A 16,136-nucleotide genomic window follows, 5' to 3' on the forward strand; every position below is an offset into this window, starting at 1 on the left:
AGCTTCTCTCTCCCTGCCTGTGTGTCTCATGGAGAGCAAGCTGGAATATGTGAAAAGACAGATTCCTAAAGCAAATTCATATCTTATCTTATAATCCACAGAATGGATCCAGAAAGAATGCAGAGCTAAACTCCTGCCAAGGGGTGGCAGTGTCACAGGATTCGTGTGGAAATGACGGATGAGCGAAGATATTGGGCAAATGGAATGGAGATGTTAAAGACAGTCAGAGTTCCATAAGAGACAGCGGGTCTAAGCCGAGGCAGAGACATGTAATGTTCCTTCTCAAGCTCAGGAGACACTTCCAGGCTGTCAGATTGTTTTCCTAAAGAAAATAAAAAAACTAAAGGAAGGGGAGAGTTCTACACATTTCCCCACAACAGCTCTCCCCTCCCCTTGACCCACCCAGGGATAAAAAACATAATTTAAACAAAAAATTACATAAACACATACATAAAAAAACAAAAAAACATAATTTGAAAAACAAACCATATTTCTAAAAATCCATTGCCACGGTATGATGTGTAATTTCTTGCACATAATTTACAGTTACAGTGTGGTTCTTTCTTTTTTGCCTTCTAGTCTCCAATAATATGAATATAAATGAAACATTCAACAATACAATAAAATGTACCAATATAAAATTGTGGTGATACTATAAAATATAAAAAAAAATATCACTTTCTACTTCCCTCTTTGACAGCCCCAGTTGCACAGAATACAGAACCCAATTTGCTGAATGAGCGCAGTGCTGTTCCTTTGTTTAATTCTGACAGTTATCTTTAAGTTGATGACCTGTTATAAAAAGATAGCAATGGCAAAAGGACAGCTCTGGTGTTTTCAAGTACTGTACTGGCACTGAAGTCATCAAAGATCACCAAGTCTCTTCTTCCCATTCCCAGGGACTCAGCCGAGCTCAGAGAAGAGAGTGTCATCCTACAGGAGCCTTGCGCTGGTCTTTGCCATTCTGTGGATCAGCACTCGCAGTGCTGGAGTGGGTTTCTACTGTGAGTACCAGCAGGGAGCAGTTCAGTGCTGACACTGGGAAGAATGATCTCTATGGCATATTGGTAAATGTATAAAACAATGCATATGTACGTTTGGTTGAACTTTCTTATACGAAGAGTAAAGTCAGAAGTGTTGCAAAATGCTATGTTGATGTATGCAATATAGTATAGGACAAGCGTAGAAGTATGATGAAAAGCACTGCTCTGTCACAGTCCACGAGAGACTTTCGGCTCCCTCTACCATATGTTAATAAAGTTTATTGTATAACCCTGGAGGAGGGGGTAGCTGTCAGCCGTGGACTCCCGGAGGTTTCCTGACAGATAAATGAGGTTTTTCTTCCCCCCTGTGCTGTGCAGCTTTTTCTATGTGCGGTACTATCTCGGTCGACATCCTACCCCTAGAGGGCACTCTACTTCATTCCTTTTCCTAGTTTTGTGTGATTATTCATGTTCTTCCGGTGTGTCTGGTTTCCATTTCCTATTTAGTCCCTGTGTCTCCAGTGTTCCTGGCTCAGCATTAAGGTACAAATGTCGCGAGGCCCGCTTAGCACCAGGTCACCCCACGTCCGTGTCCTGAGGGCATATGCCTCATCCCCAACACCGCCTGACTCCTGAGCCGGGAGCTGTGTTTGTCCCGCTTTTTGCCGCTGTGCATAGGGTCCCTACTGTTCATTCCACGGCTGGCCTTTCCGACATCCATGACTGCTCTATCTGAATAATGTTGATCTCTGGTATAGTCTTTGATCTTCTCATAACACTGGAAGGCTATAGAAAATTGATGGCTATTAAACACAGGTCCCCATTGCTGCAGGCAAGCTTTTCTTTACATCTCCAAAAGGTCTGGATGCTGTCGTGGGTAGTGTGCAGCTTCTATGTATAAATGTGAAACTGTGTGCAGCGCTACCTCACCTCAACTACCTCAACAGCTTCCAGATGTCATGCGTTTTTCTGTGTCCACACCGATTGTCAAACAACAGGCTTCTCAATCCCATGGTTACCACCAATATAGTGCTTTGGCCCTGGCAGTGTGGGCTAGGACTTGAAACATAAATCTAGACAATTAATAAATTTCCAGTTTGCAGAGGATATGCAATTTGTCAATGAATGTTTAGAAGAAAGACATTATACGAGCTCCCACCAATCACCGGATCAACAGTGCAGAAATACAAGATTTTTATCGGACAGTTCTGACTGCCACTTCTACATGGCCAGACTTGGGGGTCAAAATCCCCAGGGTATTAATCAGAGAATGCCAACTTCTCATCGCGCCAAATTGTACTCGAACATCCTTTCAAAGAATCCCACTCTAACCACCAATGTCACTTCCTGGGGAGGGTTCTGACTGGTTAGTCAACAGGTTGGATTACCAAGCTATTGTTCCTCAAGCCTAGTGTAGTAAAGCCTTCATTTTTTGTGTGAATCATTCAACTGCAACACCTTTTAGGGTGACAGTGTGTATCTCTTATAATACCACATATAATGAAGAATCAGTATCTGCAAATGCTGCAGTAGATAGATATTCTATTGATCCCCTGAGGGGAAATTGCTAAATGAAATGATCATTTGTGTAATTTGTATCTCTGAGGAGACAGATGATACTCACTTTCTTTTAATATTTTTGGGATTTCAGTCAACCGTGTTTTTGCTGAATCACATAAGTTTATTTTGATTTGAACTATTTTATTGTTATACTTAGTCTTAATACAGCTTTTATATTAGTATTATCTTCAACCAAAAACAAATGATAATAGATTCTTTCACCCAGTAGTAGTAGTAGTAGATTTGTTGTAGATTACAACCAACTTCATTTTAAAAAAGTAAACCAAAAATAAAAAAAAGTCTTTAATAATATACTGTTCAATAAGTGCTGATGTTCTTGCCAACAGGAAAAGAAGGAGTTGTCCCGACACCAGGTAATTTAAATTGACTATTTCCTACTGACACTTGTTTTTCTCAAAAGTCTACTTAATTATTGTTTGGAATAAAATTTAAGCACACAATTCAGAGGGGTACTAATGCAGATAATACATTAATGAAAATAAACTGGAAATACGAACAATATAAAAGGGATTGGACAGGATTAATGTGTTAAAAATCTATGTAAAAGAATGTGAAAATGACAGTTAAAATTAATTGTTTACTATGTTCAAAAATAGCAAAGCTATAAGGCATTTCAATTAAATTTCAAACTTACAGAGTAGCTACTGCAATGTTTACTGCAATCAGTTTGCTTTTCCTATAGTACAAAATTATTATGGACTTTTATAGAAAAAGTTTTTGGAATACTGTAAAACATTCTAGATTGCCTTAATAGATCATATGATTCCACAGAAGACAAATGATTGATCTTCCTCTTTTCCCCAGTGTGGCGGTGGCTTCGTATGGCTTCAGGTACAGTTTTCTAAATATATCTCTTGGTTAGTGAAATGGCTCACCTGTTTGCAATGAGCCTGGATGAAATCATAGGGTACCTGTTCCATTTTCATGGGGATTGTAGCACTAGTTCATTCTTGAATCTTTGAAGTCCCAGGCCGATATTCACTCTGCACTTGTAACATTGAAAATGTTCTTTCCTCCAAAGTGTTTCTGATACATATATTAATATCACTCATACCTATATTACACCAGAGAAGATACAATGTTGTTAATCTGAGGTTGACTATAGTCAGGTAACACCTCATCTTATGAGGGATTTCTAAAAATTAATAAAACTTTTTTTTTCCTGTAACCAGGAGAATTATTTTTAACAATGTAGAAAATCTGCTGGATTGTGCAGGTTTGGCGTTGCACACCTATGATCTAAAATCAGCAATAAGATACTGAGTGTTGGGCCTCATGTGACTTCAGGCTTGTGAAGATGCGAGAGATCTAGTGTCTTCTTTTAGTGAACAGGAACATGGCTGGTCATGTGGCCAGCCTCACCTTACCTCACCTCACCCGCGTCCCTTAGAATTTGGAGGGAAAAATGTGTTTGTGAAGTAAAGATGTAAAATATGAGCATGTGAAAATCTTTCAGGGTCTTGAGCAATAAAAAAGCATCATAAAAGATTTACAGTTCTCATTTGCCATTGTTCTTTCTTTTCTATATAGTTGATGTGACTCTGGACCCTAATACAGCACATCGCAGTCTCATCCTGTCCAAGGATGAGAAACAAGTGAGGCTGGGTGATCGAAGACAGACTCTACCTGATTCTCCACAGAGATTTCACCCTGTTGTTTCTGTGCTGGGCAAGGAGGGATTCTCCTCTGGGAGACTATACTGGGAGATGGAGGTGGGGGAGAAGACTAAATGGACTTTAGGAATTGCGAGAGAGTCCATCAGCAGGAAGAGGGATATTAACCTCGGCCCTGAGAATGGCTACTGGACTATGTGGTTCAGGAATAATGAATATAAGGCACTTGAAGACACCTCTGTTCTCCTGTCACTGAGTACAAAACTCGAGAAGGTGGGGATATACTTGAATATAAGTTACCATTAAATGGGCAATTTGGAAACACTAGAACACAACACATTTAATACTTTAGTTAGTTCTTAGGTTCAATTAAGTCAACCAAGCCAAATGCAGTATCTTAGAACTACAAGCTGCTTGCATTTTCATTCCTTATGATCTTTCAATTCAATGATCAAATTAAAAGCTTTAATGCTCAAACTGAAATTGTTCAGAGTGTTTAGAAATTGCTGATTTTAAGAGTGATCTGTGAAACCTGATCCAACTCCTAGGATGACCAATCCCTGCCTTAAAGTAATTCTAATAAGGACAAAAAAACAGCCATACTGCCAAAATTAATGGGTACAGTGGCAAATAAATGTCCTTGTAAGACGGGTAATTTCAGTCTGTACCATAAATAAAAAGTGTCCATTTTATTCTTAATACAATGAGAGCTAAATAAAAATTATCTTTAATGCTAACATTTTAGAAACAGCATACAATAAGAGGGTCTATTAAATGTAAAGACCTCTATAATAAACAGATACAGCTGAACTGAACAGAACTGAAAAGCAGGCTGGATGAGAGTAGTATTCCACAGTATACTGGAATCCAATTTTGTCAGATAAAGGCCTCTGTATACTCAGATACCCCAGATAAGATTCAAGCTGTCCACAGAACACCACTTCTGAAAATGAACAACATTAATCAGAGTCTATTCAACATCAACTCCCAACTTGAACCTGGTGTCCCACACAAAGAAAAATTCACAAGCTTCAACCCTGACCCGGTCTTCACCAGGTGATTATTGTGTGTTTTTATCTTACTCGGTGGAGGGTGAAATAGAATATCTCTGGGATAACAACAGGAAATGTCTCAACAATGAGACGAAAACGTCTGACAAATTCAGTGGATATTTCACTCAGATGTTTATCAGGGAAGAAATCAGCAACATGCCTGAGGCTTAGGAAAGACAATGTTCCAAATGAAATAGCATTTGTATAGAAGAGGCAAGACATGCTACAGATACTAGAAGCACTCAAGATTAATTTCCTGGGTATGATGATATCCTATCAATTACTGAAGGAAAACAGATATTCCCATGCTGTTATCAAACCTCTTCCAACAGCTTGTTGAAGTCACACCTAATTTCGTTTTTACAGTGCCTAAAGAAAAAGGGGAGAGGTGACCCCTTAAACAGGAATTATTCCTGCCTTGTACGTGGCTAAGCACCTAGCTAATATCCTTACGTCCTTGTCCTTGTCCTCAGGTTGTTTTCATCTCCCAGAATCAGCAGTGCATGCACAGACCAGCAACAGATACTAATGAACTTGAACTTGAACTTTATTGCCATATGTAACCGGTACATGTACTGGTCCAATGGAATTCTTACTTACAGAAAGTCTCTCAATTGTTAAAACAGGTGTAAAAACACAAAAAGCAGACAGTGCATCAAGACAATATACAAACAAACAGTAGACAATGTACAAGTAAACAAGTAAAGAGTTTGAATGTAAACAATGCAGACGTGTAAACAATGACTGCAGATGTGCAATCAATAAGAAATCATAATGAGGTAGATGGTGTAGGTGTGGTCCGAGGGGCATGGCTAAATGTGTTCGCCAATCGCACTGCTTGTGGATAGAAGCTATTGAGGAATCTGGTGGTAAGTGTCCGTATGCTGTAAAAGGGCAGCGTCTTTTGGATGACACATTAAACTGAGGTCCCGACTCTGTGGTTCTTAAAATCCCAGGGTGCTTCTCGAAAAGTGAGCGATGGACCAGATGAAGCAGGGGAGCTGCAGGCAATTAGGAAACATCTTAGCAGAGCTGAGCTGAGCAGCTTCTCAGGAAAGCCTAAACTAAGATTAATTAGGTGGATCCTGCGCGTGGGCGGATGGCTGGTTGAAAATAAGGATCCGAAGGAGGCGACGGGATCCGAATCGCTAATCCAGAGAGCAGTCTAGGTCGTGAAACAAAAGGTCGTTATCGGAAGGTCGAGAGAGAACTACTGTAGAAGTCGAGATCTAAGAGGAGGGCAGCTCTTGCTGAGAAAGTCTCAATGATGAGTGAGGACGGATTGAGGAGAGAGGGTTTAAACAGAAAGGAGCGTGGTGGCAACTAGTGCATGAGTGGAGCAGAGTGTGTGTGGATACGTGGTGCTGCCTGCATGCTTGTGTGCGATTTGCGACACAGGGCTGAGCTGAGCTGAGCTGAGCTGAGAAGGGCTGAGCAGGGCAGAGCAGGGCAGGGCTGAGCAGAGCTGAGCTAAACTGAACTAAACTGAGCTAAGCTGAGCAGAGCTGAGAAGGTCTGCGCAGTACTGAGCACACAGGCAGACATGATGCAATAGCAGGCCAAGGAATTGGGTGCATTTCCACACAACAATCCTCCCCTCCCCCTGACCCAGCCCTTCAGAGATAAAAGAGAAGTCCCTCTTGAGACAGCCCGCAGAGTTGGCGCTCAACAGAGATGGGGAATCCTAACAAAGACGTGGAGCTTAAAACCATGAGGAAGCTGACAGAAGGGCCGTCACACACTGGGAAACTTGAAGGTACAGTCCGGACGTCAATCTGAAAAATAGCCTTAATTTCTGAATGCATTAACTAATCTCTGAGGATAAGTAACACTGTTCATAACCTGCATTTTATATAGCAGCTTTCATGGGCCAAATTGCCTCCTTTTGTTTTTAACTGATTCAACACTTATGTTAAAAAATAATTCTTACAATATTATTCACTTCACAATAATTTTTTTTTTCAGCAAAGGCAGGGGGGGCTTTTACTTACAGTTACCCAATGCCTATGTTTCCCATGTTAATAAACTATCATTCATCCATTTTCAGTCCATTTTCCTCATGAGAGTTGTAAATGCTCTTTATTTTCTATATATTAATAGTAATAAAATTGTTCATCTCAATTAGAAATGCCAACAGTTTAGTGTCCAACAGTCCTTGATTGGAAATATATGATAAGGTTCAGCCAGGGCAGAATTTCTGTTATCTGTATCTCATTGATTACAATATTTCAAAGACTTAATAAAGTTGAATTTTTGGATTGACAAAGTCTCTTTTCCATCAACAATAAAGCTCCTAGCTCTGAAATATACTCCTCTGAATATACCAAATTCAGTTTCAGTTTCGGTGAGTTCTCATGCCTGTATCTATTCAGTTTACCACAGGTCAAAATTCTGAGGCAAATGTTTGCCTTAGTATTAACAAGAAAACAACTGGATTCATGTATTTTGTGAAGCATTATTTTTTGCTGCTGTATAGAAACACAAATGTTATAACAAAAAGAAAAAGCTAAAGTATGATTCAGTCATCTCAAGTAAAGTGCTTGAAAACTGGAAACATTGCAAATGAAGTGAAGAGAACTGTGATTATATATTGTCATATTATACACAGTGGAACTACACACGTGCAAAACCTTTGATTCCATTACTGGTACATAAAAATAATGTGAATCATAATTTGAAAAAAACAAGCCACATCTAAAAAAATCTATACTTAATAGAGATTGGCACATTGCAGCATGCAGGAGTTTTTTTTATATTTGACAATATCAGATATGAGCACTTTCTACTTCCCTGTCAGCCCCAGTTGCACAGAATACAGAACCCAATTTGCTGAATGAGCGCAGTGCTGTTCCTTTGTTTAATTCTGACAGTTATCTTTAAGTTGATGACCTGGTATAAAAAGATAGCAATAGCAAAAGTACAGCTCTGGTGTTTTGAAGTACTGTACTGGCACTAAAGTCATCAAAGATCACCAAGTCTCTTATTCCCATTCCCAGGGACTCAGCCGAGCTCAGAGAGGAGAGTTTCATCCTACAGGAGCCTTGCGCTGGTCTTTGCCATTCTGTGGATCAGCACTCTCAGTGCTGGAGTGGGTCTCTACTGTGAGTACCAGCAGGGAGCAGTTCAGTGCTGACACTGGGAAGTTTTGTATTGAATGTACTCTGCTGCATATTGATGAATGTATAGCGCAATGTATACGTACATTTAAGGAACAAGTAAAGGTTTATTCCATGCTGAAAAGAGGAGAAAAGAAACACAATGTTTTGGGTGTGGAGCCTTCTTCGGGTATCCTGTAAAGGAATAGGAGTTGGTAAGAAAGCCTGGTCTTGGAACAGGTCAGTCACTGTGAGGAGATGGAATGCTGGTTTGGTGAGAAAAGGGGGCAAGTAGCTCAGGGAGGAGGAGAAGGGCTGACGAAGAGATCTAGAAAAAGATTTAGCAGAAGGCATAGTGGGTCACAGCAGAAGTAGGCTGAAGCAGTTCGGGTGGGTAGCTGTGTCAGCATGCCTAGGCTGCAAAGGAAGAAAAAAAATAGTTTTTTTCCATGCTGAAAAAATGAAGAAAGAAAACACAACGTTTTAGCCGTGGAGCCTTCTTCAGCTCAAACCTGAAGAAGGCTCCACAGCCGAAACGTTGTGTTTTCTTTTTCCTTTTTTTCAGTATTGAATAAACCCATTACTTGTTCCTTTACAGCCTACGCATGCTGACGCAGCTCCCCACCTGAACTGCTTATCAGTTCTAAGATGCTTTTGCAAAAAACAAATACTCACCAAGCCAAGGAGAAGTTCTGCTGAGTTGTCAGTGAGTTGCTGGTTTTCTCCTGCCTGTTTTTGCCCATTCAGTTTTCCACAGGTCAATAGAACATTCTGAGGCAAGTGGCCTTCCTGAACATCCACTAACACTGCAGAACCAACTGGAGGATTTCCGAATGAACACGTCTAACCTCATAACTGGTAAAGATTGCATTTTTAAAAGCTTTGCATTTAAAATTGAGACCTGAATCGCGAACGATAGAATTCAGTAGTCGGTTTGAAAAGGCGAAAAACCTCAGTTCCTCTTCAGAAACCCGCAGAGTTTTATTTTAGAAGCTTCTAAATCTGGAACTAAACCTAGAAGTAACATACTGATCGAAATCAGCTATACCACACTGATGGGCAAAACAGCTATCCGTAGCTGATTATACTGACGTTATTAACTAAAAAGTCAGAAGTAGAACTCTCTTCAGATGGTTCTACCTCTGTCAATGTTGTGGTGTGAGTAAGTAATATTTCCAAAATACACAGTGCCAATATGCAAGCTTATTGGCACCCCCCCATCAACTTTGTAAACCCTGTGCTGTAACCCTATCTGCAGATGGCACTGTACTTGAACTTCAGACTAAATTGAAAAACTTGGGGGAGATATTTGATTCAGGCATGATATTCGACCCAGATGTGCAACATATTGTCAGAAAATCTTTCTTTCACCTCAGTCTGATCAGAAAACAGTCTACCAATTACCAGACTATGTCCTATGTTATCACTAACTGTGGCTGAAAAGCTGATTGCTGGGCTTTCTAAATTCACATTGAACAAACTCCAGAATATCCAAATCCTGAATCCTGACCAGGTCTAGTGCAAGTGATCTCATTACTCCTGTCCTGGAGTCCTTGCACTGGCTTCCTGTCAAGTTTTGTGAACCTATAAGGCTCTGCATGGCTTGGCACCTCAGTACCTGTCTGAGCTACTATCGTCCTACTCCCCACCTCGCAACCCTCACTCTTCTAAATCTGGTTTCCTATCAGTCCCCCAAGCCCATGTACACTGTGGGTGACAGGGCCTTCTCCTGTTATGCCCCAAAGCTCTGGAACTATATCTCCAAGGATATCAGAGAGTCACGCTTCTCTAAACTCCTGAAATCTTGACTCAAAACCTTCTTCTTTAGAAGAGCCTTTACTTAACTGGTTCTGTTCTTTACCCCTCTGCTCCTACTGTATTCAGCATCCCCATCTACTGTCTCCTCTCATTGTGTATTCTCATTATGCATATCTTGTGTATTTCTTTATTCTTTTTGTTGCCATTCTGTAAAGCCACCTTTAAAGGTGCTATATAAAATAAAATGTATTATAAACCCTAGAAACATCTAGATGTAGTGTAAGACATACAGTATTTTGAGCATATAAAGTATTTGTCTAATGTCTAAAATAATGTTTAGCTAATGTAAGAGGTCAGCCAGGTTTAAGAATTTTAAAGAGGGAGGAGCCACCAGGGCATGGAAAATATACGTTTTACACTACATCTGTGTAAGGCAATTTCTATTGGCATGTTCTCAATCTTGACACCTGCTTAGGAATAACACATGTACAGATTTTCCTACCATGCTACCTAACGCAATAAAGTGTATTACACTGCTGTACAATTGACTGGTTCATATCACCTGATTTCATGTTTTTAAAACATTAAACATGTTTTACATTTTGACTGATCAGCTTTAGCTACCCAATAGTAACAAGATCAATGGAAAAAAACTATTCTTTTGTTAATTCTGCAGAACTACAGAACAAGCTACAAATCCTTCAACAAGAATATTCTGACCTTCAAAAAGACCATGCCGATGTAGTGAGAAACTTCAGAAATGTGACTGAAACTTGTCAGCTTACACTGAACTCCACGACAGGTGATGTTTACAGTTATAAGCCTCTTTCTTGTGTGGCTTTTTAAACAATCATTTTGAGGACTTTCTGTACATAACCTCAGGTTTCAAGATCAACTGAAAATATCTCTTATGTGCTTCACCCAGAACTTCTGATGTCTCTGGAGAGCCTTCAAAAAGAGCACTCTACCCTTCAGAAAGACCACTCTGATCTACAGGAAAGTTACAGGAATGTGTCAAACGGCCAATTGCTTACCTTGAGATACAGCACTGGTAATTTATTCTCTAGAGTTTCTATTAACTAATGAAATAATGTAAACAAAAATCTATTAAGCAAATAATTTCTCAGCTACAAATACTGAGTGTGGAAGAGGAGCATGAGTGCTTTGCACTGAGAATATTATGTGTTTGTATAATACTGAAGTATACAGAGCATTCTGGGACTCTAGCAATAGAGTCTAATATAAATAGACATTATCATTGTTTACTTGTTTCTGTAAATAGTGATATGAATGATCAAATTACGACATCAGACATCTTGCAGATGTTTTAGTTCTTCATTTGTTGATAAAAGGAGATGTTAGCAGTTCTGCTGGCTTTTATTCTCCTTAACTTCAGAAGCGAATAAGGATGAAGCCAAATGTGACAATTATTGTTTCCATTACTGTATATCCAAATTTTGCAAAAATCTTCAGACCCATCAAAGGTAAAATGTTGATTTTCACCGAGATCATTCAGTGATGACCTACAACTTAATAGGTTCTGAACTTTTTCCACCATGGCTTTTCAATGATCATCCTGAAGATGTACGCCAACACAGTTTACAAAAGTACATGAAAGTTCTTGTGTTTGGCCTCCAGAACTACAGAATTCACTGAAGACCCTTCAAAGAGACAACTTTGACCTTCAGGGACGTCTTTCCGACCTACAGAGAGACTACAGCAATGTGACGGAACACAGTCAGCTTACACAACAAGCCAAGACAGGTGTAGAACTTTGTGATGGTCTAGATCACATCTCATCCTCTTTATCTACTGAGAAATTGATATTGACTAAAAGATTTTGACTTACAGAGACTCCAAAATCAGTTTAAATAAGCACTGCATGTTCATTTCTTCATGACTGCAGAAGAAACTGGAGACTCTTCAAAGGGAACATTCTAACCTTCAGAGAGACAATTCAGATCTACAGAGAAACTACAGGAATGTGACCAAGAGCCGTCTTCTCACACAGAAATCCAACACTGGTGAAACGTCAAGTTTTGATATTCATACCTCTCTAGTGGTCAAAGAACCTGCTTCCCAGCAGTCTATTGACAATTTCACATCTCAGCCCATGACTGGTTAAAGGGAAACCAATACAGAACTGGAACTGCAGCTACATTGAAGATATCACATTTAAAACATCAAATGTAATAGAAAATTCTTCTTCAACAAAGTGGCGAAAATCTATGCCTTTTGTATATTTTTAGCAGATATTTATGATTATAACCTCAAAAAAATATATCTTCTTTGTAGTGACACTAGAGGGATGAATACTATTTTTCTGGTAACCGTGAAATATCCCATATCAAATGACTTCACACTGCCATACATTTTTACAGGCTTTGCCAGATATCGCACTCTCCACAAGACAAAGTTCTCTTAGTGAAAATTGACATGTAATGTCACACCCTTGTGCAGAACTACAGAAAAGGCTGAAGACTCTGCAAAGAGAGCATTGTGATCTTTAGGGAGACCTTTCGGGTCTAGAGAGAAATTACCACAATGTCTCTGGCACTTGTGAGCTTGTGCACAAATCCAAGACTGGCAAATGTTTGATTATCAGTTGCTTCTTTAAAAATGACTTTTACATCACATTGAGCTATTTTATGTCTTATGGCTTTTTATTGCTGATCTTTTAAGGACTGCATTACATCATAATTTTTAGCTAAAACAAATTCAAATATGTATTTTCTGGAATATCCAGAGCTGGAGAAGAAACTGCAAACCCTTCAAACAGACCACAGTGACCTCCAGAGAGACTGTTTGGATCTACAGAGAAACTGTACCAATATGACAAGAAACTGTCGGCTCATACAGCAGTCAAAGACTGGTGAGTCACTTTTTGTGCTCTACGAAACAATACAAGGAGATTTCTTTCATGTTCCTCTCTTTACTTCTGTTGATCATCAACTAAAAGTTCTACTCTACCAATGACTCCAAGATTAGGTGAAATTCATTCCTTGTGTTCTATATCCAGAACTGCAGAAGAGCCTGGAGACTGTTCAAAAGCAACATTCTAACCTTCAGAGAAGCCTTTCAGATCTACAGAGAAGCTGCAGGAATGTGTCAGAGAGCCATCTTCTCACACAGAGAACCAACACTGGTGAAACATCATGTTTTGAAATTCTTACCTCTATAATGGTCAACAATCCTTCTCTCCAACAGTTTATTGACCAATTTCTGGTCTCAGCCCATGCCAGATGTTTATGGTTATAATCTCAGCAAAATATGTCTTGTTTGTAGTTACATTGGAAGGAAAATGCATTTACTGTATTATTATCCTGACAACTGTTAAATATCCATTGTCAAATGACTTCACAGTGTCATCCTCTTTCAAGGCTTTGACAGGTTTACAATTTCCTCAAGACAGATTTCTCTTGGTGAAACATGGCATTTAATATTTCCCATTGTGCAGATCTACAGAAGAAGCTGCAGGCTCTGCAAAGAGAGCATTCGGACCTTCAGAGAGACCATTCAGACCTGCAGAGAAGATACAGCAATGTCACTGGTACTTGTGAGCTGCTGCACAAATCCAAGACTGGTAAACTTTTATAATTAAATGTTGCTTCCTTTCTAAAGACCTCACATCAAATTGGCCTTTATTCTTGACGCTTTATGGCTTTTCATAGATAATTATCTTGAAGATCGGACTATATCATAATTCCTTACTGTTAAATAGTGCTTTCCTGGACACTCCACTCAAATCATTTTACAGGTAATGGAGACTCTCCTCCACCACCACCTGTGTGCAGCCCCACCTGGATAATGCTCAAGTACTCTCACCACACATCAGCTCTCAGTGGGGATGAGAACAGAGTGATAAAGCCATTTCATAAATGAGTTATTAAGAGGCCATGATTGGTGAAGGCGAGGGGAAAATTTGGCCAGGACACTGGGGTTAACATCTCCATACTTTTCGAGAAATGCTCTGGGTTTTTTAATGACCACATAGAGTCAGGACCTCAGTTTTAAGTCTTATTTAAAGGACAAAGCTTATCTTACTATTACGGGGTCCTCGTCACTATAGTGAGATATTAGGACCCACGCAGACCGCAGGGTGAGCCCCCTCTACTGGTTCCACTAACAGCTCTTCCAGCAGCAACCTTAGCTTTAACAAGAGGTCTCTCATCCAGGTACTGACCAGACTCACACCTACTGAGCTTCAGTGGGGCTGCCAGCTGTGAATTGCAGGGTGATATAGCTGTGGGCTAATATATAAAAATGTTTAACTAAAACAAATTCAAATAGGACAAATATGATGAAATATGACAATACAACGAGTTTTTTACAGTTCCTAGTTTCTTTACTTCAGTTGATCATTGTTACGTCCCAGTGTGTGATCTATATGTGTTTTGTTGTTATTTTCCACACTGTTGACCTTGATTGTTCTCCCTTCCCCAGTGGCCCACCATTTAACCATTGTTTCCATATGACATCATCATCAATCAGCTCTCAGCCAATCAGAACTCATCTTTTTCAGTATAAAACATGGGGGCTTTCAGAAGGAAGATGCCTTTTGTTTGACTTCGGTCCCGCTTGGTTTTGGTTATGGCTTCGCTTCGCTTCGCTTCGCTTTTGATTTAGCTACGGCTTTGTTGGTTTCTGTTCGTTTCTTTGTACTTTAGTTTGTTTGTGTGTTTATCCTTGTTTTGCCATTACCTTGCCCCAACGTGTTATATGTTCAACCTTTGTGTTTTTTTGTACCCTGTTCCTGTTGATTACTCTCGTTTTCCCTTATTTGTATTCCTAGTTCACTTGTGTTTTTGTGTGAACTTTTGTGTATAAGGTTAGTTTAGGTTGTAGGGTACATTCTACACACTTAGTTGATTTTGTATTAGTAACAGTAGTTTAGTATGGGTGAGTGCCGTTTGTCTTGTATGGTTTTGGGTAGTCAGTGGAGGTTAGCTAGGGTGTTGAAGACGCCGAAGACCATGTGTTTCGGGTTTTCTTTTGTAGTCAGGTCAGCTTTCCCTCACTTTCTTAGCCAGCTCCATTTTTGTTTATTTTCTTTTCTTTGGCACCACTCTAGTTCCCTTACCCTTGTTATCACGCTTCCTAGTCCCTCACCAGAACCCACATGCTTTCAAAAATTATCCTAAATGTTACACCCCTTTACCCCTACACACTTGGGGTAGTAACATTATCTCCAGTATCCCTCAATATCTGAGTTTGACTTCTGATCCCCTAGACTAGTCTAGGGGTATGATTCTCGCTTGGGGTGTAAGAAGTCCTGGGTTCATATCCCAGACGAGCCCCCAATAATGTTATAACCCCAAGTCGTAGGAGAAATAAGTCCCTTGTGTTCTTTGTCCAGAACTGCAGAAGGCCCTGGAGTCTCTTCAATCAAAACATTCAAGTCTTCAGAGAGAACTTTCAGATCTACAGAGAAACTACAGGAATGTGACAGACAGCTATCTTCTCACGCAGAGATCCAACACTGGTGAGCTTTATGTTTATCCATTCATATCTCACTGGTGACCAACAAACCTTCTTCCAACTGTTCATTGACAAATTTCAAGTCTCAGCCCATGACTGGTTGCAGGAACCCAATTCACACAATTTCCACAATTACCACAATGTCTCTGGCACTTGTGAGCTTGTGCACAAATCCAAGACTGGCAAATGTTTGATTATCAGTTGCTTCTTTAATAATGACTTTTACATCACATTGAGCTGTTTTATATCTTATGGCTGATTTTTTAAGGACTGGATTACATCATAATGTTTAGCTAAAACAAATTCAAATATGTCTTTTCTGAAACATCCAGAGCTGGAGAAGAAACTGCAAACCCTTCAAACAGACCACAGTGACCTCCAGAGAGACTGTTTGGATCTACAGAGAAACTGTACCAATGTGAAAAGAAACTGTCAGCTCATACAGCAGTCAAAGACTGGTGAGTTACTTTTTGTGCTCTACAAAACAATACATGAAGATTTTTTTAATGTTCCTCTCTTTACTTCCGTTGATCATCAACTAAAAGTTCTACTCTACCAATGACTCCGAGATTAGGT

At 39.7% G+C, this 16,136-nt stretch overlaps 1 protein-coding gene across 2 annotated transcripts in view; it reads left to right on the forward strand.

Moving 5' to 3' along the window:
- The first annotated feature begins 6,902 nt into the window (after positions 1 to 6,902).
- LOC107077227 (uncharacterized) overlaps positions 6,903 to 16,136 on the forward strand; it is a 33,717-nt gene continuing 24,483 nt past the window's right edge. For both annotated transcript variants that reach the window (XM_069188521.1, XM_069188520.1), the window contains exons 1-10: positions 6,903 to 6,985; positions 8,226 to 8,330; positions 9,072 to 9,182; positions 11,008 to 11,133; positions 11,721 to 11,846; positions 12,829 to 12,954; positions 13,102 to 13,227; positions 13,540 to 13,665; positions 15,439 to 15,564; positions 15,893 to 16,018. In XM_069188521.1, coding sequence (XP_069044622.1) covers positions 6,904 to 6,985; positions 8,226 to 8,330; positions 9,072 to 9,182; positions 11,008 to 11,133; positions 11,721 to 11,846; positions 12,829 to 12,954; positions 13,102 to 13,227; positions 13,540 to 13,665; positions 15,439 to 15,564; positions 15,893 to 16,018 — 1,180 coding nt within the window. In that variant the 5' untranslated portion in view covers position 6,903. The remainder of the gene's footprint in view (positions 6,986 to 8,225; positions 8,331 to 9,071; positions 9,183 to 11,007; positions 11,134 to 11,720; positions 11,847 to 12,828; positions 12,955 to 13,101; positions 13,228 to 13,539; positions 13,666 to 15,438; positions 15,565 to 15,892; positions 16,019 to 16,136) is intronic.

This window comes from Lepisosteus oculatus, chromosome 4 (genome assembly GCF_040954835.1).
Source record: "Lepisosteus oculatus isolate fLepOcu1 chromosome 4, fLepOcu1.hap2, whole genome shotgun sequence".
In the NCBI taxonomy this organism is placed as follows: Eukaryota; Metazoa; Chordata; class Actinopteri; order Semionotiformes; family Lepisosteidae; genus Lepisosteus; species Lepisosteus oculatus.